Source organism: Myzus persicae, unplaced genomic scaffold (assembly GCF_001856785.1).
Source record: "Myzus persicae strain clone G006 unplaced genomic scaffold, MPER_G0061.0, whole genome shotgun sequence".
Taxonomy (NCBI): domain Eukaryota; kingdom Metazoa; phylum Arthropoda; class Insecta; order Hemiptera; family Aphididae; genus Myzus; species Myzus persicae.
Genome location: NW_019101267.1, coordinates 177,345 through 193,672, shown reverse-complemented (window position 1 = coordinate 193,672; position 16,328 = coordinate 177,345). Strand labels below are relative to the sequence as shown.

The 16,328-nt window shown below is 31.3% G+C and overlaps 2 protein-coding genes across 8 annotated transcripts in view; one reads left to right on the top strand and one right to left on the bottom strand.

Moving 5' to 3' along the window:
* Positions 1 to 11,325: 11,325 nt before the first annotated feature.
* LOC111028473 (adhesive plaque matrix protein-like) lies at positions 11,326 to 13,753 on the top strand. 2 transcript variants are annotated; one of them, XM_022307128.1, is made up of 3 exons: positions 11,326 to 11,457; positions 12,768 to 13,219; positions 13,277 to 13,753. In XM_022307128.1, exons 1-3 carry the CDS (start codon positions 11,422 to 11,424, stop codon positions 13,551 to 13,553), a joined length of 765 nt encoding a protein of 254 aa, XP_022162820.1. In that variant the 5' UTR covers positions 11,326 to 11,421; the 3' UTR covers positions 13,554 to 13,753. The 2 variants fall into 2 exon arrangements, with proteins under 2 accessions (XP_022162820.1, XP_022162819.1); XM_022307127.1 differs by having other exon boundaries at positions 12,768 to 13,753.
* A 1,703-nt stretch (positions 13,754 to 15,456) lies between these two features.
* LOC111028492 (CREB-regulated transcription coactivator 1-like) overlaps positions 15,457 to 16,328 on the bottom strand; it is a 33,007-nt gene continuing 32,135 nt past the window's right edge. For 3 of the 6 annotated variants that reach the window (XM_022307147.1, XM_022307149.1, XM_022307148.1), the window contains one exon: positions 15,457 to 16,265. In XM_022307147.1, coding sequence (XP_022162839.1) covers positions 16,045 to 16,265 — 221 coding nt within the window. In that variant the 3' untranslated portion in view covers positions 15,457 to 16,044. The remainder of the gene's footprint in view (positions 16,266 to 16,328) is intronic. The other 3 variants (XM_022307150.1, XM_022307151.1, XM_022307152.1) reach the window with 1 other exon arrangement.

Below are 16,328 nucleotides of genomic sequence, written 5' to 3'. Positions count from 1 at the left end.
TATCGTATATAGGTATACATAACGATATTTAAAAATATAAAAATGTATTGTTCAAATCGTACTAGGTTCAAAAGGTTATTGTTCGTATAAAAAAAGGGGTGAACATTTAAATAAAAGTACCTACACACTACACTGTATATGAGTATATAAACATTAAACACCTTCTTATGTATAACAAAATCACATATTTCACTCACAAATATTGTTTTCTTAAATAAAATATAAATAATAAATGCACTTAATGTATTAGGTAAAGTATATCAGCGAGAGTTATGGCCTTATAGGTTTCTACGACGTATATAGGCCATTTGATAGCAAACAGTTATATGTATTTTAATACAAATACGCATTTATAAATTACAATAGAATTTCTACTTTTCAGGTGGATACAAAAACTTTGTTTTTTTTTATTTTTCAAATACTGTTTAAAAGATATATTTTTATCAGTTTCTGTGTAATACCTATTTGATGTCACTTTATGTGGTCAATGGCCAATACCAAACAATGTGGGAAACATAAGGGTTAAGAAATGTATTTAATGATTTCGATTTGACAGGTTGGTAATTATACCGCTGTCTGCTATAATTTATTGAATTTTGATTTTTAGGTTTTCAAGAGGCATTTTATACTTTTATCTTCAGTCTTACAAATGCGTATTGTGAAGGTAATGTTTCTTTATGTATTGTTCTCTCAAAATGCTTTAGGTATATAAATATATAATTGTTTAATAACTTTATTTTAATTTGTACCTATTAGGTATACTTACTAAATCTGTTCCAATCTAAATATTGATGATAGTGATTAAATATATATAGGTAGTTGCTAATGAAACTTTGTCTGAATAACCTGAGTCTTAATAGTTAACATTAATATAGTTACCTAGTACCTACCTATATTTTTTAAAGATTTATACAATCAAATAGATAGTTTAAAGCTATTAAAATATCCTTTATATAATAGTTATTTGTTAATGACGATTATGACTTAAGTAGTCTAAAAATAGCAGTGATTATATTATAATGATTATGAAAAGTTAATCTAAAAATATGTATTTTATTGTAGTATAGTATCATATTTTTGCAGAATGAATTTACAATGAAACCATGTTAGGTTAAATGAGGCTACCACATTACTGAACAAATAAAATACGTGGATAGTGTTAAAATTGTCTTGTCTTACTGGTAAAAAAGCTTGAGCCGTCACTACCTACTAAGCTTTCATATTTATATTATTACTTGATAGTTGATTTTTTCAGATTATGTTGATAAATGATAAGTCATGCCGTCATGGGCACCTCTGTTTAAGAGGACGTGATACCCGCATGTGTTGTCTCCGTCTCACAAGTGCGTAACATAGAAAATCGTATACTCAGAAGAACACGTGTAGCTCCGTTAGTTTAAAAATTAGTGCTAATTGACCTCTTATAAAATCTAAAGGTAAGATTATTATCTAGTCAACCCCATAGGTTTTTTATTATATTTTAATTTTAACGCGAGTTATAAGTATTTTAAGATTTATAAAAAATTTACAATTTTGAAATACTCATAACTCGCGTTAAAATTAAAATATAATAAAAAACCTATGAGGTTGACTAGATAATAATCTTACCTTTAGATTTTATAAGAGGTCAATTAGCACTAATTTTTAAACTAACGGAGCTACACATGTTCTGCTGAGCGTAAAATTTTGCTATGTTATACGCACTTGTAAGACAGACAACACATGCAGGTGTCACGTCCTCTCAATGCGCAAATCTACCATATTTTATTTATATGATTTAATTAAAAATTATAATTATTTTATCTGATTTGATTACGTTATAATTAGTGTTTTAGTCGACTCATTTGTTCGACTTTATCTTAAACTAGTATAATTGCATTTTGGATTTTGACTATTATTTTGTTTGTATAATTAAATATGTATTATATTTATTTATATAGGTACATAAACATAATACATTATACAATGCACTGTTTTAAATTAGTATAAAACATAAAATTTAACATAATAAAATGTAAAAATGTTTATTGTTTACACAAATATTAACCGGTTTTATTCATTTTTGTTTGGATATCGTCATTTATCTTTATAACATAGTGATATTGTGTTTTTAAATAAGTAATAACTTATGAAAAAAAAAGTTTCAGATATATATAATAGTAGATATATAATATATATATTATATGCCATTACAAAAAGAAATGTCAGTAAAATAAATTAACGATTATTTGATAAAATAAAAAAAGAATAGTCGTGCATGTTTTTATTTTTTTTAATTTAAAACAAAAATGTTGTACCTACCTATATAAAAAAATAATTAAAAACGCTCATCCTACGTGGAGAACACTTTGCACGTGTATAATAGGTTTAGAATAGGCCACCTTCACTTGAACGGGTCTGTTAGAGGTGTGTTCATCTTAGATTTTAAAGTGATGATAAATCGTAGTATTCAAAAAACAACTCAACTGGAGCTCAATTATGAATGAATAAATTATTTTCTGCTTACAAAATGAATTAAATTAAACTTAAGAATAAGTATGAAACTTATTTCGGAGTTCATGTTTAAAATTACCTGATAGGCAAATATAGCTAGCACAGGAACATACATTTTTTGTAAACTATATAACAAAAAATATAAGTAATAAGCATGGTTGTATTATTAAAACGTTTAAGTCATTATTTTTCTCTGATCGTGTACTTTTTTGTATTAATTAGCTTTAGACAGATATCGTATATAATCTCCCAATTAATCCGTAGATAAAAATATTCAGTTCCAAGTATCCAAGTCTTTGAAATTGAATTCATAAGTTGTTCTTAATCTCCTATAATATTTTAAAATGTTTAAAAATACAGAGGTTCAATTTTCGTAATATTATAAATATTTATTAAAATATCTTTAGACGTTAAGCTCTACTACTTTCTTTAGCGATATTCGATTTATTTGTGCGACTTGTGTTTTTTATACATTTATACCTCAATATAATCGAACGTGCATATTAAAATAGGTAGGTTTATTATATTTCGTATAGTGTATACGATCATTATATACTGCACGCCGTATTATACGTACCTATATAGTATGTCTTCATCATTTGCATAATATGTAAGAATGATGATGTAGCGTTGCTACAGGGCATAGGCCTAGTTGTATTAAGCCACGAAGTGATGGGTGAGAGGGGGATGGCTACACTACCACTATATTATAGATTATGATTATGTTGATCCTCTCTAGTTTCAAACTAATTTATATAATTTTAAACGACTGTACCACCTATAGGCATATATTTTAATACATCAGTCGTTACGTAGGCATTGGGCATAAATGCATAATATATATATATTACACAAGTATCATAAAATATGTGCGTGTTTATATATTATTACATATTTTACCAGTCCTGTTTATTAAAATCTAATGGGCCCGAACATTTTGACTATGTAGGTAGGTATAATATGCTAAAAATGCAATCCGATTGCTCCACCGTACTCGTTTGAATAGGTACAAAAATAAGTCAAATTTTTGATGAATAAATTTAAATGATCCAGAAGCTTTCGATGAATAAAATGTATCATGTATATGTAGTAGTACTCACAAATATCTATATTTTTTATTACACTTCTACGACAAATACAATTCCCATGATCTCTACGAACATATTTTTATCATAAAATATACACGCACATTTTACCATGCGCCTAAAAATTTCAGGTCGAGCCTAGCTAGTGCTCACGTCTATGCCTATACTTTAATATATTTGTACGGGGCGGTTATACCCAACCCTCTATCCTATAATATCATGGTTTTCATACACTCATTTAATTATTGTCCATGGACGACTGACGAACATCTGCAGATTAATATATCCGAAGGTATACCGGTCACATCTGCCATGGTATAGTTCCGAATTATACGTCCATACTAGTTGGCAAATTACTTTTATCAAAAACTAATAAGTATCTATATTGAACAGCGAATACCTGCAGCTATTTCATTAGAATTTGTAGAACCAGCTGGGCCATGTAAATGCTAAGTAAATATAATTGAAATCTTAACGTAGCCGTCGCGGCTCACGGGACAGTCATTTTACCTCGAGGCGCCGACAACAAGCAGTGTTTATAATTTTTATATTAATGGTTTTGAAAACGAACACGATGAGCTATACAGCCTACTAGACGTATATTATGCACACTGCAGGCTGCAGCTGATTGCTCATTGAAGTATGCATTATTTAATTATTTTTGGTTGATGAAGAGTCTGAAGACTGAAGAGTGACCGTGTACTGCAAGAATTTTATTTCCATCCCAAGTTAAATTTAATTTGTAAATCACACAAATAGGGGTACTTTTGTCAAGAAAATTATTACTGCAGGCTCTGCAGTCTGCATACAACACTTCCATATTATAATATAACGAAGCGGGATCAAACGGCAGGTACACTGCAGAGTGGAATTCCGGCGACGTCCGATATAATAAGTATACGTATACCTCTTGTATAAGAACCTACCATACGTACAGTGGAGCACACTCTATTTTGTAAGGGATGTCAGAAGTCCTTACGACATACCCACCACCAAAAAATAATTATGTTTTAATCAATTTGTTACATTGGTATAATAAATAATGGCCCATAGGTAGATATTATTATAATTATCTTTGTGCTGAACTTTCATATCATAATGGAATAATCCATTAGTAAATTTACCAGTCACCCAGCTACCCATCACCGCCAATTATGAAACGGGTGTCGACCGAATAGGACCGACGCACATCAGCAGTACCCCTTGTCCCCTTCGTGTGCGTTACTGAGTAAGTATATATCGAGAGCCCATTAATCCCCCTCCCCGCATCACTTCAGACCCAACGAAACGCTTGTCACCCTTTTTCCCAGGGCAGCGTTCCAATGGGAGACATATCACGACATCACATGCGTACTTACGCATCGGTGCATCGGTCACATATACTCACATAATATTATATTAATTATTCACAGGAGCCTAAATTCTTGCAAGTAGGTACTTGGACCTAACCATAAAACTGTTATTAACAATTTATTGTAGTTAAGTCGGGTGGTTCACTGCACCGACTACGTCGTCTGTCATGTCTTGTTCAAAAGTTGAGCTCGGCCCAACTCTGGAATCATTTTCTGGTAGATCGAATGGCTTATGAATGATACGCAATGATAACAATTTACAACGGCCAATACAAGACGCCATACAAAGAAAGACACACGACAAGACAAACAACGTAGCTGTGATTTAGATTTAATCGCACGACACTATTTAGCGTGTTAACCTATAGTACTGGCTGTATACCAATATGTAGGTACATGTATATGTGAAATACGTCAAGCCGACGTAGTCAAAGTTGATTTATCATCCGTTACGAAGTACAGCAAGTAGTAGATACAAACAGTGTCGTATCTTTATAGAATATGTAAATTATTATTAAAAATGGATAATTATATTTTTTAAGGGGTCTAGGGGGCTTATTGCATAAGTTTTAAATGAACCTAAAATATCATTGAGGACCCAGATGGCTACTCTTCTATATAAAACATATGCATATAGCATATATATATGCAACCGGGTGCAAATTAATGTAAGTAAGTGCTAGTCAACTAGTGGCATTGTGCTTGTATGCTACAAATTAAAATAGTGGCTTAGCGGACGAAGTTTCAATTACGTTTTAAAGTATCAAAGACATGCGGCTTTAGATAGAAAATAAATAGCTGCTGAGTGGTTTTTGAGCTGAGACACCTATGATAATAATAAAAGATAACCATATTTTCAAGGACAAAGTGTTCTTTCTTTTAAGTTATGTTTTTGAAAAGTTATAGTCATTACATTTTTTTTTAATGGGCATTGTTTCGATTATATTTATTTAAAATTGAATGTTATATTTAGAATAATAAGAAACGAAACGTGAGGTGCCCCTGCAAGTATTGTTTTCTTTAAATGTAAAAATAGGTTTTTATAAGGTGGTTCTAAAACAACGTTGAAGTAGTTTATTTGATACATTTTGACACCATAATATATCAATTTTGTCCTGAATGGTTGCACATATAGTGCTGCAACATCTGCATAATAATAGTAAGCACCTTCAATCACGGAATGACAATTCACGGGAGGACGATAATTTATACATACAATTTTTTATTCTTAGCCTCATAAGTCGTAAGGACTCTCGTTCATAAGCAATTTGGAAATTTAAATTTGTATTTTAAAAAAGGAACTAGAATAGTAAATTTGTATATTATGTTTTAAAATACTGAACTATCGATCAATAGCTACAAAAATACAAAATTATACTTGTGTATTATTACTATTTACTAGTAGTCAGTAGGTAGGACGGTAGCCTGAATTAAATTAAATACTCTATAGATATGTGAGGTTAGGTTATCACATGTCATCACCAAAGTCCAAATGGTCCACTGTTGCAGCGGCCAGGCCAGCGGTGCCGTCACGAGATATATAGTTGAAAAAATGTATATATTGTGTAATAAACTATTTTTTTTTTTTTGAGTTGCACAATTCCAACCTAGTGTTTCTTCACTTGTTTTTGTTTCAACTAAGAAACGTAGTAAAAAAATCATGGGGAAATTTCCATGAACTCCAGGCTTAATGCATAATTTATTAATATAGTCATCACTAATCAGCACAGTTTCGTAACCAATTAATTATTAAAAACATTAACAAAGTAAGTTCTGTCACCTATATTGATTTTTAAACTTCTTTTGGCTATAAGCCTAACAATCATTAATAAAAAAAAGTTGGAATGAAATGCCTTTACCTAATTACAATTAATTTATTCAAATTCTGATTTCTGACATGTTTGATGAGAAGTGATTTTTTAAAGACCCAATTTGTATTTGTTATACTTAAATTTTAGGTATCTATCGTTTAAAAAATTGCCTTCACTGCATTCAGTGGAGATTCGGATTTATTTTTTTCAAATGGAAATCGCCTTTTTTCCTTAGCCATACTGGATGCTATAGCTATTTATTATAGTATTATACTCTCTTACTAGTTGTTCAAGCAAAACGACGGTACTCTCAAAAATCGATTTTAAATGTATTCAATTTTATTAATTAATCCGGTTTGATGAGGATTCCATAAAACCGAGTCATATTCCAAGTATTAGTATATACTATAGTAGTAAAAATACTATTATAGCCTATAGGTATGAGGTGCCCACATATTTTGTTTTTATCTTTAATATGAAGTGTGTTAAAATATGTACAAAAAGTTTTTAAGTACCTATCGGTTTTAAATTTTGTAGATTTATAACTTATAAGATTATATAATTTTAATATTAGGGACTATGGCGGTGGAAGACATAAGCGCCATAATGAGATAAGAAAAAAAGTCGTATCGTACGAAAGCGCCAAAATCCTAGGTACCTGTGTGCCACGGTTAATAGATATAAATTTTAGAAAATTAGAGCTATATCGTTACTATAAGATCAATTTTATGTGGCTCATTGTTCCGTTCATATAGTCATTGTCTCATTGATGTGTTATTAAACATATTTTATTATTTATTAATAAACTCTCGTCCTTGCAAAAAATTAAGGAGATCTCATTAAGAAATAGTTGTACAATGGACAATGGAATAAATACCAGTGTGATGAAATAGATCGTATAGAATATATGAAAAAAGTGGGATTAAAAAACCAACCGATTTATTAAATTTAAATTTATTTGTATGCATATTATTAATTTTGGAGCAAATGATATGTTATTTTTGTTTCTTTGGCGCGTATGTCATGTATGGCAGACTGTGGGGGGGGGGGTCAATCCCCCACGGCTCTGTGAAGCTTTTAAAATTATAGTACCCCAAGTTTTAGAAGTCTAGTAGCTTATGATTATTATTAGTACCTGGTACCTACAAATAATATTAATAATAATATCACGGAAAAAAAATTTGGTTGATTCAACCAAAATACGACACTCACAACCAAGATTTTTGGTTGCGCTCGTGACGACAATTCGTTTGGTAGATAAGTTACATACTGATTTTTGTAAACAGTATATTGTATTGACAACATAGTTTCTGTTGCGATAGCAATACTAGGTTTGCTTATTCTCACCTAAAAAATTGTTGTTATAGACACTATATGCTTTGTAGCAGTTACTAAATTATTTTGTATCCACAATAATATTAGACTGGTAACATTCAACCGTTTGAATAGTAGTTATAGAATTTTATTCTGTAAACCCTGAGTTATTATTAGACAAACGGTGTCATTAATTAATTAACGATTGCAATATTATTAAGAGATGTTTTACGGAACATTTTATTGAATTACAGAATTTATTGTATTATATAGTATTAGGTACTACAATAATGAATTGTAACTTAAATAACCATAATTTTGTTACAACTACATAACTATTTAGCTGGAATTACTATTTCGAATAGTTATGTTGTAACTTGTAAGTAAAATTTAAAGTACCAAAATTTAATAAGCCTTAGGTGTATCCACCGACAGGTGTTTTTATCTTATGGGTAAAATAATATATAATTATAAATAAAAACAAAAAATAAAATGCAAGAGTTTATTTAAAATAAAATATACATAAAATACTTATTACAACTTTATATAAAGTATAGGTACCTAATAACTTTAATCAAATTACGATATACATACAATGCTGTACATAGGTATAATCAGTGCTTTATGTTACTTTCAAATTATACATACATGGAATGAGGAGCTTATAAAAATGTATGATGTTATACGTATAAGTAATAACATTAAATTAGTAAAAAGTGCCTAAAGATTACGATATTATTATTTAACCTCTAACAGTGATATATCTTTTGCCATTAGGCATTGTACAAATATGATTTGGAGTATAGGACGCCAAATCATTATAATAAATGAAAACACTATCATGGATTTCTTTTTCTACTTCTAATGAATGATAATGTTCATCAAATATTGTAGCATTTAGTTTGAAACATTGAAATATAATTAATTCGTTGTTATAAAAATATATTTATTTATCATACTAAAATTTGGACCATCAAATTCACATATATCTAATGTAAGAATCATTTTAGGAGTGTATCGTGTACCTTTAACTGATATCCATGGACAATTTATTATGGAATCAAGTGAATTTTTTTGTATAACATTTCTAATAGCCTGTGTATCAATGTCATCAGTAATTTCAGAACAAGGACCTAATTTTATTTCATCACTTAAAGTTCCTTTAATAAACATGTTATTTAACTGTAATTGGTGTTTTATAGCAAGGGTTTTACATATATTACGGCGATTGCTAGAAGTATTTGCTGAAATTTTAGAAATCCTATGTTTTGCTTCAAAACGCATAGACCATAGGAAAATGAATGGACCAAATTTAATGTATAAATCATGATGCTCAGCAACAAGAGTTTGTAGTAAAATACAACATTCTTTTTGTAACAGAAGAGATGTCAGTAAGTCAAGAATTTTCCTCATACTGTTTCATTTCTTGGAAAGTAGGAACAAAATTTCCAATGCGATTAAACCCAAATATCGTGTAAGTGACATCATTTCTGATGCAGAAAGTCTTATAGTATTTTTTTTAAGATGTTCAGTATGCAAAATGCAAGGTTTACTGCATTTACCAGGGCCATAATCAAAACATAGCAATTTTTCATTTAAAACTTGTAAGGAAAAAAGTTTTAAATCTTGTATATAGTATAGTAATAAAAACGATAAGTCATATTTACAGACCCCTTCCAATAAGTCATGCATAATATAATTATAATTATAAACAGGTAAAGGAGGGATTTTACAGACACAAAGATAATTATAAATAACAGATAATTCCTTACTGAATAAAAATAAAGGTCAACACGGGCTAAAGGAAGTTGCTACAGCACTCTAGCATTTCCCCTCCCGATGCTCTCAAATATACTATACTCATACATGCGCTATATCTATAGTCCAGTCAAATTAAGCAAACAGTTTGGAACAAATCCTCCAAAAGCTAAATTTTGGTACAAAAGTAGTTTATAATAATATTAATAAAACAAATACTGAAAGTCCTAGACCTACTCCTTGTGCGTAGTCTCCGAACCCTTCTTATACCTACCATAGATTTTAGGAATCTTCAATGATTTATGTACAATTATCTATTATAAATATAAAATTTGGTACCTAGGTTACTGGGGTTGCAGGTACCTTGTCCCTATATGTATATTGTACACCTAATATAGTGTAAATTTAATATAATATTTAATTAAAATACACCTGCATGCAAAAATATCGTTATACACGCATAAAGTATTTAAGTTAAATTATGATTATTCAGCTCTAACTGAACAATTTAAGTTCTCTCTTTCTACCTATATCAGCAACATCATCGAAATCTCGCCTACGGCCGGCCGTCGAATGTCGATGCATATAAATCTATCGGTATAGTTAGGTAGGTACCTATGCAATAATATATATAGGCATAGGCTGCATACCAAAACTATTTTACCAGCAGAATCGATAATTATGTATTGAAGTACATTATAATAATATGTGCAAGTGGTTAGAAATCGTGATCGGGTCGGTGCGGGTTAGTCGGGCCTTGGGATGAGCATCACACCACCGGCGCGGTTGGCTTTAATGCTAGATAGGTAAACCTACCTACCACGTTATAGTATTATATTGCGAGTCTTATATAATATAAATATTATAGATTATATTATAATGTCTAGTCGTTTATCAAGGTGCCCAGCAAATAACAATAATAATATAATACGACCTATACCTGTGGTGCGTAGTCGGACGGGTCGATTTACAGAAACCTGTTGTCCAACTTTCGTGTGAAATGCACGAAAAACGCATTCGTGCCTATAATCGCAGGAAATGGGAAAACACACGGGCGGCGGGCGCATCCGTCGCCACGATGGGTAATATATAATGATGTTGCAGTGTATAATATATCGTAATATATTACGATGTGCACGTGTATATACAATATAATATATATATAATATATATTATAATAGGACGGCGATTTCGTAACGACGAAGAGTAGTCGATAGGAATCTGGTTTTATGCCGGGTTTGTTGAACTGCCCGAAAAAACCGTCTTCGCGGCCCCAGGGTCAAGGTTAGTGCGCCTCCTATATTATATTATATTATACCCGTGCCATCATGTGCATGCGCCTGTTACATCACCAACTAAATGTGTAGGCATAGGCATAGTGCGAACGATGCATATCGGTATTATATAGGTATATGTTATTACACGCATGTATAGAGATACTCGCGCCGGTGGATACCATGCCACCTGGGTGGGTATTTTATACTTGGCCATAATTCCGGTAGGTATATGCCTACTTGGCACGTGCAGCCCGCGCACTATATAAGCACGACGATCCGGTGCCCGTGATTTTCATTCGCAGACAGACTCAATCGCGCGAACTCGTACAAGATGGGCAAGGCCACAGGAGTGTTCGTCTTTTGCGTCGTGAGTATAACAACACATTTATTATTTTATTCCATATAGACTGTCGTTCTAGTGTATTACCAGAGCTGCCTATATAAGTTATACTAAAATAGATACCTATGTACCCATGTACAGATAGTCTAGAGTCAAAATTCTATAGTAGCAAAAACATAATTCTCTACCGAAATATCTTTTGTTTGGTTTTTTATTTTTTTTGTAATATAGTATTTATGAGGGGTAGCAAAAGTACCCTCGAATCTCGATACCCCATATAGTGATGCCCACGCCCATAGATACAGCCATATAATATCCATATTATTAGATTCATTACCATAAGTCCATATAAGGATTCTCGTCCCAAGTATCTATATATTAGAATCTTGCAGGTGTTTGATAGTTTGATACTCCACAGATGACATATGATTTGCGCGCGAGTGCTGATGATGGAGTAGTAGGTCCCTATAGCTGAGGAAATGTATCTATAAGATAATCAACAAGTGATGGATCGTATTTACCTAAATATTTAACCTAAGTCCGTGGACTATGTAAACAGTTATCTAGTTTTAGGCCGCGTTACACATGCTATTCCCCCCAATATTTCAAAAAATATCCGCCTATGAATTTACAAATCGCATCCTAATAATAATATATCTTTAAACATTTATTTCAAGTATTAAACTTTTCAATGTATGTATACCAACAAATAAATAGTTCTAAATGAAATTCCCAAAAATCAAAAGATAAAATATTCAAAATAGATAATTTATACGGCAACTGCAATGACTAAGTGTAAAACCAAAATATAATGTTACCCGTATATAATTGCTGAAAACCGTGTCTATATGGGTACTACTGGTGTCCCTATGTATATGCCTAAATTTGATAGAAATGATAAATTCCCAGCATCGACCCTCGTAAACCTTCTGTCAATAATCATAAAATACTATAAATCTGTTTGTACGTAATACGTATAGATATATCACTTAACCCATCCTTTACAATAGAGGATGATTTAACTAGTTCTGTAAATGGACGACTGAACGAGTAACCTACCTATATAATGAATGACCAATGAATATTGACTAGGTATTAAATAAATAGGTGTGTACTATGAAATATAATATACGAATCGACTGAATGGCCATTTATTATATGAATAATAATGGTAAACAATAAGGTATAATATTCTAGTAGGTACAGCGTGTCATTCTAGACGTTTGACAGTGGGTACTGCTCTGTACTCGAAACGATGTCCTCGGTTGCATGCGGTGTATAAAAGTATTATTTCGATTTTATAGAATAACATTTTTAATTAATCGTGCGTCCCATAGGCCGCAGTAGCCATTATCGCAGTAAGCGAAGTGCCGGTTGCTACGGAAGCTTTCCTGGAGCCGTTGGCCAGCCACTTGATAGCGAAAAAAATGATGCTCAAACAAGGATTCGCCGCACCCGCCGCAGCACCGCCCGGCCAAACGACGCAGTACATCTATTATCAACACCATCCACGGCCGTCTCCACCCCAGCCCCAACCGCAGGTCAGCTACCCGGCTTACGGCCCGCAAACGCCGAGCTACCCGTCGTACGGTCCACCGGCCAGTTACAGCGGATACAGCGAACAGCCAGCGACCTACGTCAAACCGGCGCCGGCTTATGGCCCGCAAACGACCAGCTACCCGGCTTACGGCCCGCAAACGTCCAGCTACCCGTCGTACGGTCCGCCGGCCAGTTACAGTGGATACGGCGAACAGTCCGCGCCCGCCGTCAAACCGGCACAGTCGTACGGGTCGATCACATTCAGCGAACAGCCCGCGCCCGCCGTCAAACCGGCACAGTCGTACGGGTCGATCACATTCAGCGAACAGCCCGCGCCCGCCGTCAAACCGGCCCCGTCGTACGGGTCGGTCACTTACGTCGGATACAGCGAACAGCCCGCGCCCGCCGTCAAACCGGCGCCGTCATACGGGTCGGTCACCTACGTCGGATACAACGAACAGCCCGCGCCCGCTGTCAAACCGACGCCGGCTCCGTCTGCGGTATGTCCGCCCGCCAGCCAGCCGACCGCACAAGTCGACTTCTCCAACTATGCCGAACACGGTGGACACGGTTACGGAAAATAATGCAGACGGATAGACGACGACGACGACGACGACAATAATAATATTTATAGTAATAGTAATAAAAATACCAACAATCGTGTATCATTGACTGTGTAAGTTTAAAGAATTAAAAATTAATTTAATAGTAAAAAAATGACAATGTACAAATAAGGTTTTCGTTATTTATCAATCATTTGCCTACGTTACAAAAAAAAAAAAAATACAAGGTAAACTTGACTAGTGTTGTCAATGATTTCTATAAGCGTTTCCCAATTGATCTTTGGCACCACGGCGTTTGGCGTGTTTCCGAACGAAAACCCTGTGATTCAATTTTAATTTGAAGACATTTTTTTTTTTTTGTATCAATATATAAGTACATCGTGTGCGCTAAAGGAGTCAAACATTAAGAAAAATCTAAAGGAATAAAATATTCTTAAAATTACCCCATAAAGTCGACAGTCTTATTATTTTCAGAAAAAAACCCAACCGAGTGGCAAGACGTTCTTTCACAAGAATACTTCAAATTAACATTTACTTCACAAATTAATGTTTTATTGATTCTTCTAGGGCCAAAATTTTACTACCATTTGAGAAACACTGAACTAATTCAATTAAATTATTTTACAATATTTTTTTTAAAAAGTTTTTAACATTATAAATATATTTTTTTTAAGACAATTATAACAAATAAAACACTTCAAGTAATAAATAATTCACAATAATAAAAAAAAAAAAAAACAGGATTTTTATTTTATTGATTTTTATTGACTAGTATTTATTATTTAGTAAGTACAGAAATAAAAACAACTCAATCCATGAAATGTTCAACAAACATAGTTTTGCACATCAACACTATATAAAATAATAAAATCAAAAAGCTAAAAATTGGTTTTGTTTACTTTATAATGAACAATAAAAATTCCAAATTTATATTATACCTAAACATTATTTTTGAATAATTGTAAAAAATTGTAAAACAAGTAAGTAGGAATTCTTAGTCATTAGAATTTTTCAACGTAGCTTATAAAATAACTAAATAAAGGATTTAGAACTCTTTTATGTTTGCATTTTTAGTTGTATACTATTTGTAATTTAATGTTCCAGTAATTTTGTAACAATATTGTATCTTGTTCAAAATACCAATCATTCTGGATAATTAACAAACAATAATTTTAAAATTTGAATGATATATTTAATATTTGAATTTAAATAAATGCCTGTACTACCTATTGTAATTGTTTATGGTTTTTTAACATAGAAAATATTGTATTACAAAAGATAATACAAAAACATGACAGAGTTCCAAATACTTTGCCTAACCAATTAACATAAATATGTACAATCACGTTGTACAAATATTTACAAATGATAACTAAGTATTTTTTTTTTTATCCTAAAATAAATCTATTGAAATAAAAGCAAAGTTAAAAATGTATGAATAACATTACTAAGTCTTTATCAAAGAAAAATATTATTACTTAATTCACAGGGAAAAATATACATAGCTTTCAAACTGAAAGAAAATATGAATTTAAATAAAGAACAAATTTTCCTAAATTTATTCTATAACATCCAATATTTTTAATTAAAAATTGAGATTTAATATTTTTCTTGTATATAAGATATATGTATAATGATAATTGTTTTCCATTAATTTCAACATTCATTTTGAGTAAAATTTTAAAAATAAAAATGAAAAGGCACATTTAAACGAACACAATTATAAACATGCATACCAAATTTGCCATGGAAAGGCTTAAACACAAATTATTACACACACACACACAAATGTTTAAATATTAAATTATACATGCATACAATATATATATTTATACATATATGTGCATGAATGTAAAATATAATATAAATGTACATATGTATGTATGCATGTATGTATGTACACATAAAATATTAATAAAAATACATCTAACACGAGATCTTTTAATTTAATTGAACATTTGTCTTTTAATTGTAAAATTTAATATTTCATTAAATAAAAAAAAATATTATGTTACAAAAACGATCAAGGGTGGGAGAGGGAATTTATTAACATTATATTATAATTAAGTATTAAATTTATACTGTATAAAAAATACATATTTGTCATATTAATCTTATAATATATGCACCATGGGTTCTAAAATTGTGATTCGGCAGCTACGGATATTTAAATTTGTGCAGTACATTATAATAAATTTGTAAAAAAATCCAGAAATATGAAAAAGGTTTAACATTAGTTATAAAATGCAATGATGATTAGAATATCAGATGGTAACTACATAAAAAAAAATAACACAAATTTAATGTAATAAGAAAAAAGTAAAAATTTAAGTCTTTGGCACTGAAAAAAAGAAAATAGCAAGAAAAAAATTACAACAGCTTAGTTATAATCAAAATGTCCTGGCACTTTTGTGTGATAAAAATAATAACTATTACTATACATTTCTAAGAATACATATTATCAATTAATCACAGATAAAAAAAAAGAATAAAAAAATCTCAATATAATTAGTTACATTTGAAAGTGACCATTGTGATCGTTGTTAGTTGATGCATCATTGATTGGTTCAGCTAACATTTGTAAATGTTCCAAATGATCTAGGTCAATCTGATCAACAAGACCCTGTCTAATGCTTTCTTCATTGGTGAAGAAGTCAGCATCAAATGCGTTTGTGGAATTTAATTCTTTCACAAAATCATTTTGGTTATCCAATTGATCTCCATTAGAAAAATCTATATAAAACATATGCAAAATATATTAATTAAAAATACACAGGTGAATATTTTGTTAAGAGT

Bases quoted from the DNA above. Each gene is read 5' to 3' on its own strand.
- LOC111028473 (XM_022307127.1), top strand. From the start codon at position 11,422: ATGGGCAAGGCCACAGGAGTGTTCGTCTTTTGCGTC. The intron at 11,458-12,767 runs GTGAGTATAACA...TGCGTCCCATAG, and splicing joins GAGTGTTCGTCTTTTGCGTC to GCCGCAGTAGCCATTATCGC.